At 50.7% G+C, this 18643-nt stretch overlaps 6 protein-coding genes across 6 annotated transcripts; 4 read left to right on the plus strand and 2 right to left on the minus strand.

Annotated features, from left to right (window-relative positions):
- Positions 1 to 73: 73 nt before the first annotated feature.
- On the plus strand, positions 74 to 1330 carry FMAN_00757 (uncharacterized protein; the record flags this gene model as incomplete). The annotated part of the gene is made up of 1 exon (XM_041827109.1): positions 74 to 1330. One exon carries the CDS (start codon positions 74 to 76, stop codon positions 1328 to 1330), a length of 1257 nt encoding a protein of 418 aa, XP_041676089.1.
- Positions 1331 to 1738: 408 nt separating this feature from the next.
- On the plus strand, positions 1739 to 3431 carry FMAN_00758 (uncharacterized protein; the record flags this gene model as incomplete). The annotated part of the gene is made up of 3 exons (XM_041827120.1): positions 1739 to 2245; positions 2299 to 2488; positions 2536 to 3431. 3 exons carry the CDS (start codon positions 1739 to 1741, stop codon positions 3429 to 3431), a joined length of 1593 nt encoding a protein of 530 aa, XP_041676090.1.
- Positions 3432 to 3910: 479 nt separating this feature from the next.
- FMAN_00759 (uncharacterized protein) lies at positions 3911 to 6064 on the plus strand (the record flags this gene model as incomplete). Its single annotated transcript, XM_041827131.1, has 1 exon — positions 3911 to 6064. The coding sequence occupies one exon, from the start codon at positions 3911 to 3913 to the stop codon at positions 6062 to 6064; it is 2154 nt and encodes a 717-aa protein (XP_041676091.1).
- An 844-nt stretch (positions 6065 to 6908) lies between these two features.
- Positions 6909 to 10614, minus strand: FMAN_00760 (uncharacterized protein; the record flags this gene model as incomplete). The annotated part of the gene is made up of 2 exons (XM_041827142.1): positions 6909 to 9816; positions 9890 to 10614. The coding sequence occupies 2 exons, from the start codon at positions 10612 to 10614 to the stop codon at positions 6909 to 6911; spliced, it is 3633 nt and encodes a 1210-aa protein (XP_041676092.1).
- Positions 10615 to 14889: 4275 nt separating this feature from the next.
- FMAN_00761 (uncharacterized protein) lies at positions 14890 to 17205 on the minus strand (the record flags this gene model as incomplete). Its single annotated transcript, XM_041827153.1, has 1 exon — positions 14890 to 17205. One exon carries the CDS (start codon positions 17203 to 17205, stop codon positions 14890 to 14892), a length of 2316 nt encoding a protein of 771 aa, XP_041676093.1.
- A 724-nt stretch (positions 17206 to 17929) lies between these two features.
- FMAN_00762 (putative RIB4-6,7-dimethyl-8-ribityllumazine synthase) lies at positions 17930 to 18582 on the plus strand (the record flags this gene model as incomplete). Its single annotated transcript, XM_041827164.1, has 2 exons — positions 17930 to 18132; positions 18195 to 18582. 2 exons carry the CDS (start codon positions 17930 to 17932, stop codon positions 18580 to 18582), a joined length of 591 nt encoding a protein of 196 aa, XP_041676094.1.
- Positions 18583 to 18643: the final 61 nt, after the last annotated feature.

An 18643-nucleotide genomic window follows, 5' to 3' on the forward strand; every position in this document is an offset into this window, starting at 1 on the left:
AACCCTGACCACCCTTTTTATTCAACCTTGAAGAGCTCTCACTCATTTGAGGCATCAGATATTCATATTCAGTATGGCTCCCTCGAGGGCAAAATCCTTGTCACTCATGATCGCCCTCGTCCTGGGTATTGTCCTCTGCATCTTTGCAGCACCAACACTCGCCTCAGCTCCAGCTGCAGCCTCACAACCATCTCCAGAGGCAGATGTCGAACTCATCTGCCACACAGATAACCCCAAAGACTGTTACCCAAAGGTGTTTCAACCAACAGATGAGTTCCAGGTCGTCCACGATGATCAGGAACTTCCTCACGGGCTCCATGTCCGCCTGAATATGTCCAACGGCATGAAGGAGGCCAAGATTAATGTCCCCGATGAAGGAAACCCTGCACTTGAAGGCCTCCCGGTTGACCAGGCTGTTGTTGTCGTCGATCAGCAGCAACAGGAGGATCCCCAGATCCCCAAGGGCGCCCCGGCTTATGAACCCATTGGTAAAATCAAGGAGCCCGAGGGTGAGGAATTCGTCGGTAAGCCCTTCTTCACCGCCATGAAGATGTTGAAGGCTGGCGAAACCGGCCAAGGCAAGGAGCTTGACGATGCGCTCGAGGGAATGGAAGAACTGTCACATGATATTTACTACGGTCTCAAGGTCACCGAAGACCCGGCGGTGTTGAAGGCTCTCTTCTGCATGATGGCAGATTCAGATGTTGCTTACCCTGCTGACATCACTCCTCGGGATCATCAAGCAGCCGCCATCCTCGGGGCCGCGCTGCAGAACAATGCTGCGGCATTGAAAGAGATCACCAAGCAGTGGCCTAGTCTCATGGAGGGCCAGTGCCCGAGCAACAGCAAGTCTCTAAAGGAGTCTTTCTATACACCTCTTGTGCCCGCTCATGTTCCATCGTCGCTCAGCACCAAGACGTTGGCCTCTGCAGCGAAAGCCAAGGTTGGGGCCATCAACGGCCTTATCAAGAGCGATGTCATCCGGGAGGAATTCCTCAAGAACGACGGCATGAAGCTGTTGCTTGAGGTGCTCGTGCCCGAAGGCAAAGAATGGGATACTACACAGCGCAAGGTTGGCCAGTTGGTTCTAGATACTTTCTTGGATGAAGATATGGGCGCAAAGCTCGGTCAGTGGCCTCGCACGGAGCGAGACAGCGACGCAAAATGCCGAGTATTCGAGACAAGTACCGGAGAGGGGTGCTGGGACTACCATGTCGCGAGGATCCTGAAGGAGAACAAGAGAGACAGCGGGCATTGGAGCCGGGATCTACATGATCGGCTTGCGGCATTGAGGAAGAGCGGAAAGGTGCCTCCTCGGGTTGAATTGTAGATTCTAGCACAGCAATTAGTAGCATAGCGTAGCGTAGCATCTGCCAAGCGAGATTATTATAGGTAGGCAGAGCAATAGAGCAACTACGCATTTCAAGTTGTAAAAATCGAGCATTGCGACATTCTGCATGTGAGATCGCTGTGCCCAAATGTGGTGCAATTGAAGGATTGATCCTGATGTGGTTCGCTAGATTGAGCTCGGTGCAGGAGAATTTCGGACATTACATTGACCTTACTCCATCTTACAACCAACAAAACATTCATGGATCTTGCTGACGCCAGATCCTGAGATAAGTCAGTACTAACCTTACCTACTAATTAACTTATATTCCACAACTAGGCCCCGTCTTGATACGTATTTCTGCTCTTCGGCTCTTTCGGACCAAAACCTCAGTCTCCCTCGTCTAAAATGAATCAAGACGTGCCCTTCCAGCTAAGGCATGATAAAAAAGGTCGTGGAATCTTCTCCACCAGAGCCTTTTCTCCAGGCGACATCATCCTCCCATTTACACCAACAATTCTCATCCCCTCGCTATCTCATATCAAAACAATCTGCAGCCACTGCTTCAAGCCGGCTGACGTGCGCTCCTGTTCCGGCTGCCACGCCGTGTCCTACTGCGATGCCGCCTGTCAATCTGCGAACTGGACTGCAGTCCACTCCAAAGAGTGCAAACTACTGCGTAAGGTGACCGAGCAAGGACACCCGGGCATACCGACACCGGTACGCGCAGTGATTCAGGCTCTGGTGAAGCCTGGTATTGGCGCTGCGCTGGAGAACCTCGAAGGAAATGTCGAGTCTTGGAGAAAGAGTGACAAATGGGCCGACATGGAGATGATGGCCATGGGTGCTACTGCGTTTACTGGGCAGGGCACGGGTCAAGAGGAATTGCAGAAGACGCTGGCTCTACTCTGCAAGGTAAGCCTCCTCAGAACTGTATGGCAACAGGTCGATATACTGACGCACTGCAGATTCAGACAAATGCCTTTCATAGATATGATGCCGATCTTGGACAGGTCGGCATCTTTCTCGAATCAAAGCTCGCCATGGCCAACCACTCCTGCATCCCCAATGCCATGGTGCAGTTTGTTGGCAGGAAGGCCATACTGAGAGCTGAAAAGCCGATCAAAGTCGATGAAGAGATTGAGATCTCTTACACTGGTATGTCTCATATCCTCAAGATGCCCTGTCCACTGACGTGCTGTCAGATTACACGTTCCCTCGGTCCAAGAGAAAACATGCACTCGCACCGTATTTTTTCGATTGTCAATGCCCTAGATGCGAGAAAGACCTCAACGTCTACCAAGTCTGCGCCGGCTCTCCAATCATCAATATGAACCGTCATAGCCTGGTTGCTGATGTCGGCAAGCTTGGCAAGCACCCTGCTGCAACAGATTCGACCAAAGCCTCAACGGCTACGAGTTTTAGCGAGCAACTGTCTGATTTAATAGATGAGAAAGACCCTACCTTATCGCCAGAGGATCGACGAAGAGTACTTGGAGCTCGTTACCAGCAATGCAAAGGACTGACGGCCGAGAACCTTTGGGCGGTATCGCCGCTCCCACAGCTCCTGACTGAGGTATCGATCCTATACATCGAAGAAAGCAACTTCATATATGCCTTGACTACAGCATGCTTCGTTGCGACTTCCAGCGAACCTTATCGACATGTCTTGCCATATCATCCTATTCGCATCAAGGGCCTTTTACTCGTCGCCAAATTACTCGCCAATACGGCAGCCGACACGGCCTCACTCGGCAATTCACAAGCAGTGGCATCAAAGGGAGATATTAACCAGAGGGCTCTTCAAACACTACAGGACATTGACCAGGTTTCCTTGTGCCAGATGCTTCTCATCATGATTATAGCGTCTGTTCCCAGAGACTATGTTCGAGAATGGGAAGTCTCGGCCACCGCTCAGCAGATGCTGGATGAGATCAATGAACTACCAGGAAGAGACCAGGAGTTGTCTCTTATCAACGCCTGGAAAGAGAATCCCGAGGGTGAACAGGCTCGAGCTTTCTTTGAGTATGCTGTAGTGAAGCAAGTAGATGCTCTGGCAAGTTTGGGGCTCGAGATACTTGAGATGGACTTTGGCTATTAAATAAATAGAGATAATTTAGTGTTGGTTTACGAACCGAACAGATTCTCGAGTTGAGAATATAGATGCTTGAGGACTGGACTTTGGATATATAATTGAGTGTCGTAACATTTCATGATTACATACCTACCTAGGAAAGGTAGGTCTTTATATACCCTCCTGCCGCGTGCTAGCCGCGTAAAGTGGTTAAGCCTACAGACACTCTCTCATTGGCCGATCTCGTCACAGGCTTGCGCCGGGCCCTACTCTCTACTACCTACCTAGGCTAGGTAGGTCCCTTGAAAAACGCCTGGCAAAGCAAGCAGGTATGTACCTGTAGCACTGCAGTGCACCTACTTGGGTATAGTAGTTACTGTCTGCATTCTGGGATCGCCATTATTTTTTTATTCCTTTCCAACATTGTTGCCTCACAACGTGATCTCTTTTCACGTTTCCCCCTGTAGCGGCGCATTATTTGCGCTCGCACTCGCATAAAGTTCGTAATGGGTAAGAAAGCAAAGCGAAAAGCCGCCAAACTCGTCAACAAAGCCCTTACAGCCCTAGGATCTGACCCAATCCCCGAACCTGTCGACAAGGCCTCTTCAAGCGACAATCAAGATGAGGTCCAAACATCCGACAAGTTCGACCAGGGCGTTCCTGTCACGACGGCCATCGCGACTCTCGAGAAGGATGCGTCAACACAAAGCGATGGCAGCCTGAAGCGTTCTAATCCCCATGACGCAGACGACAGCGGAGAGTGGCAGGTCGTTTCACGGGCTGCAAAGAAGCTTAAGAAGGTCCCTAAACCTGGCAAGAATTATCCCACCATTGCATTCTCGCCCAATGCGCGACTGCAATCCAAGATCAATATTTCCCAGATGCGAGACCTGGTTACATATATCTTTGCCGACGGAGCTGGCCCTCAATGGATCGGCATTACCCATCGCCCAGCGTTCCGAAAGATTGTGGCTATAATGATACCCGGTATTGAGGAGGCCATGTTCAAACACAACGTCGACTTTGATACATATAACGATGCTGATCGGGAGGGAAATGCTGCCGTAACGTCGCCGGACGACTACTATCCCCGTCCACTGAAGAGAGAGCGACTGCCCAAGGCTCTGCAACCATTCGCTGATATGTTCACGCATCTATGGCCCGTCAAGACACCCGGTGATGATAGGCACGGGAAGATGCATTCGCCCTTGGCCGCTTTCCTAACAACCCCCACCCCAAAGGAAAAGAATGGGCCAAAGAAGGGCATCAAACCAGCACACGAGCCTTCAGGCTGGAAGAACGAGAGAACACGCATCACCGAGTTCCTTTGTACAGTTGATGATCTAACTGACAACGGCTACTTGGTTCATCCAGCTATGCTGGAAGGTGTTGCCAGAGATCAGTTCGTCCTCCCCGAAGGATGGGTCATCACCCATGTGAAAAGCCTCGAAGAAGGTCAAGTCCCAGAAGACGAAGTTGAAAAGGGCAGCATCACCCAAGGACGAGACATTCTAGCCTTGGATTGTGAAATGTGTATGACTGGAGAGGACGAGTTCTCTCTGACAAGAATCAGCATAGTCGACTGGTTCGGCAACGTTGTGCTCGATGAACTTGTCAAGCCTGATAAGCCCATTACCGACTACGTCACCCAATTCTCTGGAATCACAGAAGAGATGCTTGCACCTGTAACAACTACATTACATGACATCCAGCAGAAGCTACTCGAACTGCTGACCCCTCGCACAATCTTGATAGGGCACTCTTTAGAGTCAGATACCAAGGCTCTCCGCATCACTCACCCCTTTATCATCGACACATCCATCATTTATCCGCATCCTCGCGGTCCTCCTCTCAAATCCTCTCTAAAATGGCTGGCGCAAAAATATCTGTCAAAGGAGATTCAAAAAGGTGGTGCAAATGGCCACGACAGCATCGAAGACTCTAAAACCTGCCTCGATCTTGTCAAACAGAAATGTGAAAAGGGTAAGGCCTGGGGCACGTCCGACTCACAGGGAGAGAACTTGTTCCGCCGGCTAGCGCGAGCTGGAACTGCATACAAGGCCCAAGGGGGGGCCGCAGGTGGCGCGGAGGTCGGCAAGACGAGCGCAGCTGTTGACTGGGGCGACCCCTCTAAGGGGGCCGGAGCCGGCGCAACTCATCAGCTCGGCTGTAAGAACGACGAGGATGTAACTAACAACGTAATTCGTGCTGTGCAGGGAGACCCGGATGGCCTCGAAATCCGCGGCGGCGGAGTTGACTTTGTCTGGGCGAGAATGCGAGAGATTGAGGCCCTTCAAGGCTGGTGGAACCGCAACCGTGCCGACAACATAAACAGCGACGGTGGTCCTCCACAAGACCCCGAGGCCGTCCCATCCGACAAGTCAGAGCTCGAGCGGGCCCTCGTACGCCTTACAGAGCGTCTCACACGCATCTATGACGCCCTGCCGCCCTGCACAGCCTTCATGTTGTACAGCGGTTCGGGCGACCCGCGCGAGATGTCGCGTCTGCAGAAGGTGCAGACACAGTGGCGCAAGGAGTATAACACACCCGGCAAGAACTGGAACGACCTGAGTGTCAAATGGACCGATGTCGAGGAACAGGCGCTCAAGGAAGCGGCGCGCAAGGCTCGGTCAGGCATAGGGTTTATCTCGGTGAAGTGAAATACCAACACCAAAGGGACGCAAAGGTATCAGATAACAAAGGACACTGTTGCAACTGAAGACAAAGTGTCAGATGCGTAACAATGCATATCTTGCTGAGGGACTATTTACGGACGGCTCTACAAAGACTACTTGCATGTAAACAGACCACCGTCTGTTAAAACGTGCACAAACAAACGAGATCAAGTACAAGGATCATTACAACTTCTCATTAGAATTGTGCCTAGTAAATCCCGGTTCTTCGTCGTCTCAGGCTGGTAAATCATATCCAGAACCTTGGCAACATACTCCTCCAAAATTATATAACTACACTTTCATTTCCACAAAGCCTACTACATAAAAAACAATAGACATGGTGGGGCTTCGATGACCCCTGGTGTAAAACCCTCCCTGAACCAGCTTTTTGTTACGCCAACGCTAGTATGGACATTCTCAAAAAGAACATATCCTTAAACACAAAGGAAAATTGACTTTAGGCGGTCAGGCTCAAGTAATAAAAATTTGCCATAAAAAATCCCGTTTGTAACGCCTTCTCGTTCGTTTGTACTTTCAGAGCTCGAGTTCTTTCGTGAGAACCTGCGGCTGTGGCTGAATTGTGTTCGATTCATAACCAAAAATGAGGGGAAGTGAGCATGTGTACTCATGTGTGAGGCTCTTGTGGACTTTGGTCTATAAATCGTGTACATGGTTTCGCCCCTTGAGGCAACCAAACAAAAATGAAACTAGTATTAGGTTGAAACCCGAGAAGGGTGTGTAGTGGCCGATCATGTCGACGAGTGTGTCATGGTAAGCAACATAGAAGAGTGACCAACAGACCTCCTACTTGGCTATAACAGCAAAAACATCAAGTGCGAGGTCTGGCAGGAGGATCCTCGACGAGCTCAGCGGAGCTGCCGAGCAGATCCACGTCACGGTGCAACGGGTCAACTCGGCTGACACCATGTTGTGACACCATGCCAAAGCTGGCCGGCCGCTCGTCAACTGAAGGGCCGAAGTCGATGTTGGTGAACTCGCCGGGGAACTCCATGGACGAATTGGACGACAATCGCTTTTGGGAGTTGGTTCGCTCAAACGGTAGCCGCGATGACGCTGATAGTGTAGCACGGTGGTGACTTGAGGTGCGGCTAACAGCATCGGGGTCTCCTCGCCACTGAGATTCGAAGGATATCGTGGAGCCTGGCATATTCATGAGGGTAAGAGATGGCGCTCGGCTGTGATCACTACCCCCAAAGTGGCCGGAAGCACGCTTGGAGCTCTTCCGAGGAATCTCTGGGGCATCGTCATCCTCAGCTTCGCGCAGTGCAATATGTGGCGCCTTGGACAAAGACTTGCTTGGCTCTCGAGGGAAACTCTCGCTGCCGGCACTGAAAGTACGTCGGGGTCGCTCCAGCACAGGACTCTCCGGCTCAGAGTCTTGAGGATCACCGTTGTCGTCTAGTAGAGCACTTTGAGGTTGACGCCCGGGAGACCGCCTTGGTCGAGGCTCGTCTTCATCATCTGAGTCAATTGGACCGTTCCGTAGTACGCCCATAGCCACTGGAATACCCTCAGGGGGCGACTCTCCACCGTTCCTAGCCATCATGGCTGGGGGCATCCGTGAGCTCCTCACAACTTCGAAACCCTTGCCCTTCTCCTTTGTCTTCCCACCGAATAGATTCCGGAACCAGCCCGAGGCAGTAGCCACAGGACCAGTTGGATCGGCGGGACCAGTTCCAAGTTTCCGGCCCGGGCCGTCGGAGTTCAAGGCGGGTCCACGAACCCCGTAATAAAAGTCAACCTCGCGAGTGGCATAATCGGGTCGGTTCGGAGGTATACTGGCTTGAGAGTATCCAGCGGGAGGGGGCGCTGGTGTTGCTCCTCGAGAAATATCCGCACCCATATCGGCAGGGTCGCCTAGAACTCCAGCCGGGTTAGTCCCCTTAACATCTGCTGTGTTAGAGCCACCAGGTCCTTCGGAGTGGATGGACTCGTTCATCGTCTGTCGTCTTCGAGGAGGTCGATAGTAAGGATCGGCAGCGTCTATTGATTGTGTAGGATGATGGCGGGCAGCGCTGGGGGAGGGCAGGAATGAAAATGTACTCCTCTCCCCAGGGGTATTGGGCATGTACGAGCTGCTGCTATCCACGTTCTGCGGCATGCCAGAGTAAACGTCGATGCTATCGAGCGCCGAGCTGCTCCTATGCCGAGGATTCATGAGTCCACCGAGACTAGCACCAGACTCGCTTCGAACCCTTCCGCTTGGCATGGCATATCCCGACTTGCCGCTATCCTCCACGTCCAACATTGCTGCTGTCGACAACTGGCTTGCTCGGGACGGACCAGTGTTACGTTGCTGTGTGTTGCGGCGAGACAGCTGTCGCATACCAAAGATCTTTGTGAGTCCGCCACGGGTCAGACCTCGAGCGTCGTCTCCGCCAGCTCCAAGCATGCGAGCCGCGACCTCGATAATGGTCTGCAGTGCGTTGAGGAAGAACCCAAATATCAAGGCCGCGCCGTGGATTCCCAAGATGATATAACCAATCCAACCCTTGTCGCCCTCGGAAACATCAAGAGTAGGCACGAATGCTACCATTAGTAAGATAGAAATTAGACGAAGTGCTCCAAAAAGTGTATGATAAGCATTCATCGCTGTTGAGCGCTGAAACGGCCGAAAGGCATGGATGGTAAGAATATGAATTACTTCGCAAATGGCGAGCAGTACCACCTGAGCGATACCACTAGGCTGCACAGCACCGACAGTGATACCCCGAAGGAATGTTAGGAAGACGGGAATGAGAGCGAATGCAGCAGCCTCGTCGGAGTATGTATTATACAGAGGGCCGTATAAGAGAACAGTCGGCAGATCATCATAGAGGACGGACTTTGGCCTTGTTCTGATTATGAGATAAAAGAGGTATGCCGCGAAGATTATGAGGAAAATCAAGGTAACCACGGCCAGGGCAATCGTATAGGTCGGAGAATCGCCAGCAGTGACTAGCTGAAAGCACGACAGGGCGATAATCGGGAATAAGAAATAGTTGAAGACAATGCGGACGGCGTTGCCAACGGAAAAGGGGACATTCTTTGAACGCAGATCTTCCTCGGGGGTGTTGTTGATCTTTCGGAATAACCACTGGACTGCAAATGCGCCCTGGACTAGAACGGTGACCGAGGCAATGCACACACATAGCCAAACCATCATACCGGCCCAGATATCTCTACTCTCAGCCATGCCAACCAATTGACCAAGTTCTTGAAGTCCATAAGTGGCATTGGTGACATAAATCCCATCGACAACGCTCTGCCATGATGGGGCATCGGCGACAAAGCTCTCGTTGAACATTAGAGTCGACCAGGCCATCTGGCTGACAATGGGTTGATAGAAGCCGGGATAGTCAAGGGTGAGGCCACCGCTTAGGGCGATAAATTGGATATACTGAAGGCAATCTCCAAAGCCCGGCGTGACAAGACGGAGCAGATCAACATCTCGACCATAGTTGGAAGTCCAATGAAAGATATCAGATGAGCCCCAGGGACTGAAGATGGCTGAGAACACGACTGCAAAACCTGTGAAAAGGAGCACTATCATGGGTAAAAACTTGAGTAGCCACGAGAGATCTCCCAGATCCGGGGTTACCGCCATGGAAACACAGCCAATCTGAGGAGCATCACGAGTCCCATCAATAATTGACATACTAGGTGCTAGTGACGCAAACCCATAAGATGAGTAGGCGTCCCATGTGATGTTAATAGAAGGTAGCTTGTATGCATCACTATAGACTTGTGGTCAGTACCTCGCATCTCTCTTGGCTTCAATTCATGAGTAGTTTATGGACAAGGACGTACCTATAATCAACTTCTCCAAAGTAAGGTCCAAGCGGGCAAGATCCGTTTACCAATGAAGTGTTACAGAAATTAAATTTGTCGTTGTTATACGGAACATATGTCAAGAAGTGAACCTTGGGGAAGTAAGTCGTAGCGGTGTTGTAGCCATCTTTCTTCTGGGGAGTTTCGGCGATTTTGCCATTGATATCGCTGGCATCCTTCCAAGAAGGGTCATCGGGCGGTGGCAGCGCGCTGGTCGTTCGGGCGCCCGTGACATTTCCCCAAACAATAACTCGAAGGTTGTGTTTCTCGTTCTCGGTATCGAAGACGGCATCGGCGTATAAGGGAACCCATTGCAGCCTCGTCGGTTCGTGCAAGCGGTAGGCGTCGCTGAGGCAGTTTGTGAAAGGGATCCTCACGGCATGAGCAGGCGATACGGCGTGCATTACAATAAGAGCGACGAGTAGGCTCTTCGACAAGTGAGATATGGTGCCATATCGAAGGGGCCACGCCCTTTGGTGAAGGACAGCTTGTGTCATGGCTGTGGGATAACACTGATTGCACGAGTGGCCAGAAGAAACTACGGGAGCGAGGGCAGCAGGCGCGGAGCCAGATATCGGGGATTTCGACGACCGTGCCACATGTCGCCTCCTGGGCAGGTCTTGGATGAGGCCGCGATGGTGTGAGTAAGGGCGGCAATCTTGCGAACAGTCGACAAGTTGTTGACTGGCCAGACCAAGCTGCATAGCTTCGAGATAAGGACTATCCAAGAAGCTGGAATAACCAAGACTGTTGAAATTTGCCAGTGGAGTCAAACTATGAAGGCGAGTAATCGGATCGGAGAGGTTCGTGGTGGCTCAGGCGGAGATCATCTTGGGTGTCGAGAGGAGTAATAAGCCGACAGAAGATTAGAAGACCGACCAGCAAACGAGCGAACGAACGAACGAAAGAGCGAGCGACGTGATTCTCGAGAGATGGCAACGGATGTGAGGTGATGTTTGTTTAGATGGCCACGGATCAAATGCTGATTGCTACTAGAGTTATCTACGATGGGTAGACAAAGCTGATGAAGCTACCTGAAATACAGAAATAGGGAAGCGAAGCGAAACGAAATCGATTGACGGAACGAGCGAGTGAAGAATTAGGCAGGAAGGAATAATCCAAAAGGAGGAGAAGGAGGAAAAAAAAGGCCCAACAGTAGGTAGAGCAGCAAAATGCGTGAGCGAATAGGTAGGTAGGTTCTGCTGTGCGCGCAATGCAATGGTCGTGTGTCGATCGAACCTGACGGACGGATTCTTTTTTTGGGGGGGGCAGCAAGGGAAAAGAGACGCCCTTGTCCCAGTCGTTGAAGTGGGAAGAACGATCTAACGGGGGGCCCATGGAGAAGTATCAGGTACATGTTAAGTCAGCGTTGGGGATAAAACGCTAAGACGAGCCTGTAAGTCTGTAAAACGCCCCGGGCCAGACGGCAGTGCACATACACCTGAACTAGCTGCTGACTGTAGGGAGCTGAACTGGATGGACGGGATTCTGCTTCCCGTGAGAAACAAAACCACCGCTGTCCGTTGATGATGGATCCCCCCAAATGCCCTGGGCTTCCATGGTGAGGATCTGCAAGTATAAGTGGATTGCGAGCTCCAACTTGGAATTTCTTCAACTGACCCGTACCTCATACTTGTTGTGTCTCATAATGCACCATGATTTACGCTTAAATCTCCTCTTAATCAGCCCTGGCACGAAGGAGTTCGACACCTGGCCTCGAGGAGTGAGATTTTGTGGAATGAATATCCGTACCTAGGCGGATGGAAGGGTTCGGCTTTGGAGATATCGGCTCTGGTGTCTTCTTCAAAGCTGGGCATTGTGGCTGGGTCCACGCTAAGAACGCATGTCCTATCTTTATCTCAGGCCGTCTCAGGGCTCAAGTCATGGATGCTTATCAGGAGACGACTTCCCATTTAATTTGTGCGACCAGTTCAGATTACCATCTAAGAGATGCGGCATGTAAGAGGTGAAGATTGCTTCCAATCTCTGCAATTCTTGTCCTACCACATAAAACTGCCTCTCTGTTAGGGATTACTTCTTCCAGATGAACCGTAATGGAGGTATCTGATACTTGTGTCCTGCAGCTTTCGTAAAACAAACCTTCTCCCATTGGATCGCAATCTGCGCTAGCCTTTAATGCTTAGCGCAAAACGTCATGGCTTGCGGCTTAGATTGAGCCCGATGATGGAGCTGTCCCTTCTAAAAACGGGCAACGGCCGCCGCTGAACAACACCTACAAAATCTAGGCATTTGATCAACGTTCTGTAAGGTTACCTACCTATATATCATGATCCGGTATTTCGAGTTCAGAGTGGTCTTCACTCCCCACCAACATAACCAACTCGCTGCCTGCTGCTTCTGAGTTAAATCCGGACCAAATATGCTAGAATTCCAAATTCTCTACTCATCAATGCAAGGAGGCAATCTTGTCAGCCACAGCCACGATGGAGCGGAACGCAACGTACATCACCCTCACTGAACCTCTGGGCTACTTCTCTGAATTTTGATGCTTTTCGAATACAACGTTGTATTCAGTGCACATATAAGCTGCTTAGTCTTGAAAATGATACTGCAGACTCTTAATTGGATGCTATCACTTGTCACAACTCACGTCGAACCCGGTCTCTCCTTGCCAGCAGCTGAAGTCTCGATATCTGGATGCGGATGGGTCTGCGTTAGGCTGAGCTGTTAGTCATCACCACATCGAACCACAAGTTACAGAACAGAAGGACTCCATTTCATGTCAGTTGCTTCTGCCAACGTCGACTCACCCTTCGCCTCGTGGAGCAACTACAGCGCAGATACGAGCGGGAGGTTGGGTCAGCGTGGGTATTCCCGTTCCCATCTTGACCTTTGCCTGGGCCCTATTCGTTGATGAGAGCCTGTTACAGTAGTGCCAAACCTAACATGTGGACGGACCAGCCGAGTGGGCTATTTTCAGCAACACCCGTCCATCCACCCTTAAGGTAATCAGTGGAATCCATGCGCTCCAGTCTTATTCTTCAGCTCATCTCTACCGTAACCATACGGTTTACAATTACCGGCAGTCTTCTCTACTGTCATCGAGAACTCTATGCAAAGGAATAAGCTCGTAAATCAGTAACCCTTCTTTCTATATGCCGAGATGATCAGTTTTACTAGCCCCAGTCACACAATCCACTCACAAACCTTGTCCCTCAATTGCTGCCGATTCCCCCGTCAACGTTAACCGATGATATGCCTTCCCTCTTGGTTGCCTGGAATCTGGTTTTGATGTCCCCATCAACCTCCACTTCGCTTCAAAGTCCCCCATCCATCGATATACCCGACATCTTCTAGCAAATTCCAAGCCAGCCGCATCATTGCCATGTCAATATCTCATGTTTTATCTCGCTCACCATCTCGATGAGTTGCCAGCTCATCATTGGGTCATCGTAGCGTTCAGTCAATGATTTAGACCCCTGAACCCTCTTCCTGACCCTTCAACTACACCCTCTCGCCAGTAGCACAGTCTCAGTTGCCCACCCCAAAATCTTCCAGCCACCATCAGAGCATGAAGTATCCTGCTCCCCGTTGACGACATTTCGTATATCCTATTCTCCAATAGTGATGCGAGGTGGAGGAGGTCTCACGGCTGGCCAACTGGCACATGCAGATCTACGTAGCCTGTCTCGCAGCTGCTTGGCTCTATCACCAGACATGTACCAACTTTGATGCCTCACTTACTAGATAACTTACCCTGCGGCCTTGTTGTATTGTAGGACTTGCTGGTTTCACGATTAATAAGCTACAACGGGACTTGGAAACGACCAAACACTTTGGCCGCTATGACCGCCTTTTGAGCTAATGTTTCTTGGTCTCATTGGCGTGCTCTCTATAAACACATCATCTTGAAGCGGCTTGTGCTTTATGTACCACCTAGTAAAGAACTTACGTTTCACGATCAACTAACTAATGTAGTTGCGGTATCTAACTGCGGCTCCCAACAGATGCTACTAGCTGCATCGGGGTTGTCTTGGATCCAACACAAACACCATCCTCAGGTTCAGCTTACTAGTAAATTCGTAGTGCGATTTCATTGACTATCTTCTCTAGCTTCTGTACGCTGACCATCTAGCCCAGCAGCCCAGCAGCCCAGCATCTCTAGCCTCGTCAATTTAGTCATTCAGTTGTACGAGCAATCTCCGCAAGCAAGCGGCTCCTCCCTTCCCCCAAGTTCCCTACCTATAATTAACGGTATACGAATGAATGAACACCATGATTGCTTCCTCCCACAGACATTATTGCGCCCGCGACCCAAACAAAACGCTTTATGCCTTCGATTTGCCCTTCACTTCAGTTCGAAATGTGTACTCCACCGTGATAGATGGGTTTCCTTTCAGCCACGACTCCGTAACTCGTCTCAATCGCCTGTCAACCTCCCCAACCTCATCCATGTTCCTGAACTGTAGGGCCAGGTCTGGCTTTGTAGCTCGACCAGACTTTATGAACTCAACAGTAGCAGCTTGTAGCTCGCACATTTGAACCTCGATCTTGACCGAGAGGTTCAGTGTGGAATCGTTTTGTGATATTGTTTCAAGAGGAAGTTTTGTCGACGCAATGCGTTTCAATCTCCCTCCGTTTGCATGAATGCGCTGTCGCTTCATGAGAAGGTGTCTAGAATCCAAACCCGCGCTTTCTGAAGTTGAAACGCTTGAACAGCGTCGCTGTCGCTTAAATGATCTCGAGTCGAATCCCTCTTTGTGCTGGTCATGAACATGATCTAGCGGTGCTGAGTTGTAACTACCAGCAGCTTCGTCGTCCGGCGATGTGGCTTGTGGTGGTGGTGTTCTCTGAAGTAGCACCTGTAGAGAGTGCGACCACGGCTTGATTCCTTGGGTTTGACTTCGTTCAGACTCCTTCATGCCTCTGCGAGGGGTCAGATGATTGTGTGGTACTTGATCGGACAACCAAGATTGCGCATAGGCCTGAGATGAGAATTCCTCAGGGCTAGAAGGATGCTAGCCTTCCTGGTCCTCAGAGTTCGCATGACTGATGTGCGATATTTCCTTAAGATGTGCGTCCGAGTCGTCACGGCTGTTGCTCATCGGCGCATTTCTGCGGTTAAGTAGTCCATTGCCATACCAAACTTGGTCCGACCGACGTGTGCCTTGGGATGCTGTGGGACCACTTCCAGGGAGCAAGCGGCTTTGTCTCAACTCATCACCACTTCGTCTGTTGACTGACGGTATCAGACTACCCCGAGAAGACCTCTGGGCTCTGGCCAAGATACTGTTGGTGGATTGTCGATCACGACGAGTTGAGTTATCGACACCAGTAGGGTCTGATGATGGCGGTGTTTGTAGATTTGCCGGCAGTGTTAATTGCAAGTCTGGCATTGAATTGCGAATTGACTGCTGCCCCAAGAGAGGCCTGAAAGGCTGGCTTAAGAAAGAAGAAACCCTACGACGTGGAGATGTGTGAGGAGACGGAACGGCATTTGGCGCAGCAAATGGGAGGTCGGATGAGGACTCGTTATCACTTTCGTCTTCGTATTCTTCTTCCTCGTATTCACGAAACAGGTTGAGGAGTGATTCTGACAGTTCCTTCAGCGGAAGGCGTCGATGATGAGAGACACTCGTCAAATAGCTCCTTGTATGAGGAATTTCAGGTGTGGCAGTCTCATCTGTTGCGATTTCGATCGGCTCATCCCTTGATGGGCGAAAGTAGTCATCGATGTTGCCGAAACGATGGTTTGGAGCTAATCCTCGACGCCGAGAGCTAGATTGCAATTCATCTCGGACAAGAGGAGTGGCAGCTCGTCGAGGTGTTATATGCACAGGAATTAGTCCTTCTGTGCCGTCCAGGTCGGTCGAAGCGGTTTCTCTCCGTGAAAGATTGACTGTTAATCGTGTCCTCATCATCTCCCGAACTTCTGGGGCTTTCTTAAGACCCCTCGTCCTGTCCAGGTTTCCAGATCGTGAGTCTTTCTTGGGGGAAGCGAGAACAGTAAAAGCGCCGGGAGAAGTCCCCTCGCCACTTCCAGATACGTCAGTACCGACAAGAACTCTCCCAGGCTCATCGTTCAAAGAGCCGACAAGTTCTTGGTCGGTCAACAAGAGATCATCTTCTATGCCATCGACACGTGCTTCGTCTCTCAGCCTTGGCTCAATCGTCTTCGAAGCCCACGGCAGAGGTGATAGGCTATTCTCCAACGCCATCGGCTTGTGTTGAGGTTCTTTGTCACCCAAAGCCTTCTTGGTGTAAACAGAATCACACAGATTCTGGAAGCAACTAAGGACGGCTCGTTCGTCCACGAAAAGAAGTTCATCTTTCGAGGGCGACACATTGGGGTCGTACGATCCAGGTGAACACTGAATGCTAAGTTGCATAAATGCGTTGGAGGGTGCTCGCGATTTCTCGAGTGAGTTTAAAACCGTGGAAATACTCGATCTGAAAATAGAAACTAGCTTCTTTCCCGTGCTTCTGGACGATGAAATGGGTCGTGAGTCGACCGAGATGAAAGCTCCCTTCCCCTTGATGATATTGGCATCGGAGTCAGGCTTGGGTAAGGAGGCTACAATTCTCAATTTTTTGGACTGTAATTCGGTCGAAGTTCCTCCAGCGTGAGAGTCTGATGACACCGCCACGAGCTGAGTTGTTAGAGTGTGACTAAATACTTGTGTGATTGCCTCTCGGGTGCTTGGTGCTGAGCATGGCGTGTAAACCCACGGCTGAATTGAGCTACCAGGCACTTTGAATGATAGTCTGATGTGTGGAAGTGCGATCGCATAACTCTCTAGGAGCCGTCTGATATCTGCCAGGGTCTTTCGGCTCACTTTGATAGCATTTTGTTTCCGAGCAGGAAGGTTTTGAAACAAATTCAAAGCTTGGACAGTTGTTCCGACAGGAGCGGAAACAGGCTGTTGTCTGCTAATCCCGCCTGATTTTGTGTTTAAGAGGAGCAGTGATGCAATGGGATCCTGCGCTGTTCGAGTTGTGATTTTGATCGTAGCCAGATAGTTGGCACTAGCAAGAGCCTCACCACGAAAACCAAGCGTCTCGCCACCTTTCAAATGAAGTTCGTCGAAGTTTTGGAGCTTGCTCGTATGAGACCGACGGCCCAATGACTTGAAATCGTCCACCTGTATCCCACAACCATTGTCCCGGACTTGAACTTTGTCGACGGTGTTGGGAGCAACCGTGATTTCGATAGATGTAGCACCCGCGTCAATACTATTATCAACAAGTTCCTTGACCATGGAGAGAGGGTCTGGAAGCGAAGATGAGGACCGTAGGAGGTGTGCTGAAGATGGCGGCAACGCAGATATTGACATTGTGATAGTGAGATGGCTTGAAGATGGAATTGAGATATGAATCTCCCAGGTAGTTTATGCTGCATTAAGACACAGCATCTGGTTGCCTGAGAGACTAACACGGATCATGTGGATATTATGCTGGTGGAGTTATATAAGAAGGGGAATTAAAGCAGGGGGTGTTGGAGAAGAGGAAGATGAAAGGGAAGAAAAACAATTGAGACGAGCGGTGATTCTCGTCTGCCTTCCAACAATTCAAGAACATACCTTACCTACCTAGGTACCTAGAAAGATTCTTTGAAGAAGGAGGCGATTCAGCCTCTTACCTTAGTTCCCCTTAGTCCTTCCTTCCGACTAACACATCACACACACACAAGATGCACACCAGCTGCTGCCAAGAGGTTAGAAAGGTCCGATCAAGGTACGTACCTCCAGTCCCTGCATTCCATCTTTTGGATTAGGTAGTACCTTATCCAACCCAGGAGCCTCCGGGGCACCATTCTGTCCCTGTTCCCCTGTGACGTGACCTTCCAGCCCCGCTGTGAGTAGCCCCGCGTTGTCTTTGGCGGATGGCGGATAGAAACCATTGCTAAGCTTCCTTTCATGAACCTAAACCATCCTCCGACCTCGTCTTTTAGTTACCTACCCATCTCACTAGATTGCGACGACAGCTTCACCCCAGTTGCCGACATACAGATAATCTCTATCGCAGCATCCAACTTGATCTCAATCTCAAATTCCGACAATGTCTCTCAAGGGCCCCTCTCCGCAACACCACGATGGCTCTGGCCTGCGCATCGGCATTGTCCACGCTCGTTGGAACTCAACCATCATTGACCCTCTTGTGACCGGCGCCAAGGAGAAGCTCCTCGCAGCTGGTGTTAAGGAGTCCAATATTGTCATCCAGTCTTGCCCTGGCTCCTGGGAGCTCCCCATTGCCGTCCAGCGGTAACCTCCCCATTCGTTTGTACCCGTTGATGCCGAGTCGCTGACGTATTGCCATTTTCTAGCCTGTTCTCCGCTTCTCAGATCCAAGGCACCTCGACTGGCGGTCCTTCGGCAACCGATCTTCTGGCCTCATCCACTACCGATCTCACCTCTCTTCCCGCTTCCTCAGGCGCCTTTGATGCTATCATCGCTGTCGGCGTTCTAATTAAGGGAGAGACCATGCACTTTGAGTATATTGCCGAGTCAACTTGCCAGGGCCTTATGCGTGTGCAGCTCGACACTGGCGTTCCCGTCATTCTTGGTGTCCTGACCGTTCTGACCGAGGACCAGGCGAAGGCTCGTGCCGGTGTCGACGGTAAGGGTCACAATCATGGAGAGGATTGGGGTCTGGCGGCTGTCGAGATGGGTGTCAAGAGAAAGGAGTGGGCCAACGGCACCATTGATGGTTAGAACAGCAACGTGCACGACAAATGATAAAATATCGCATTTTGGACAAGGCGTAGACAACCTT

This window comes from Fusarium mangiferae (assembly GCF_900044065.1).
Source record: "Fusarium mangiferae strain MRC7560 genome assembly, contig: FMAN_scaffold001, whole genome shotgun sequence".
Taxonomy (NCBI): Eukaryota; Fungi; Ascomycota; class Sordariomycetes; order Hypocreales; family Nectriaceae; genus Fusarium; species Fusarium mangiferae.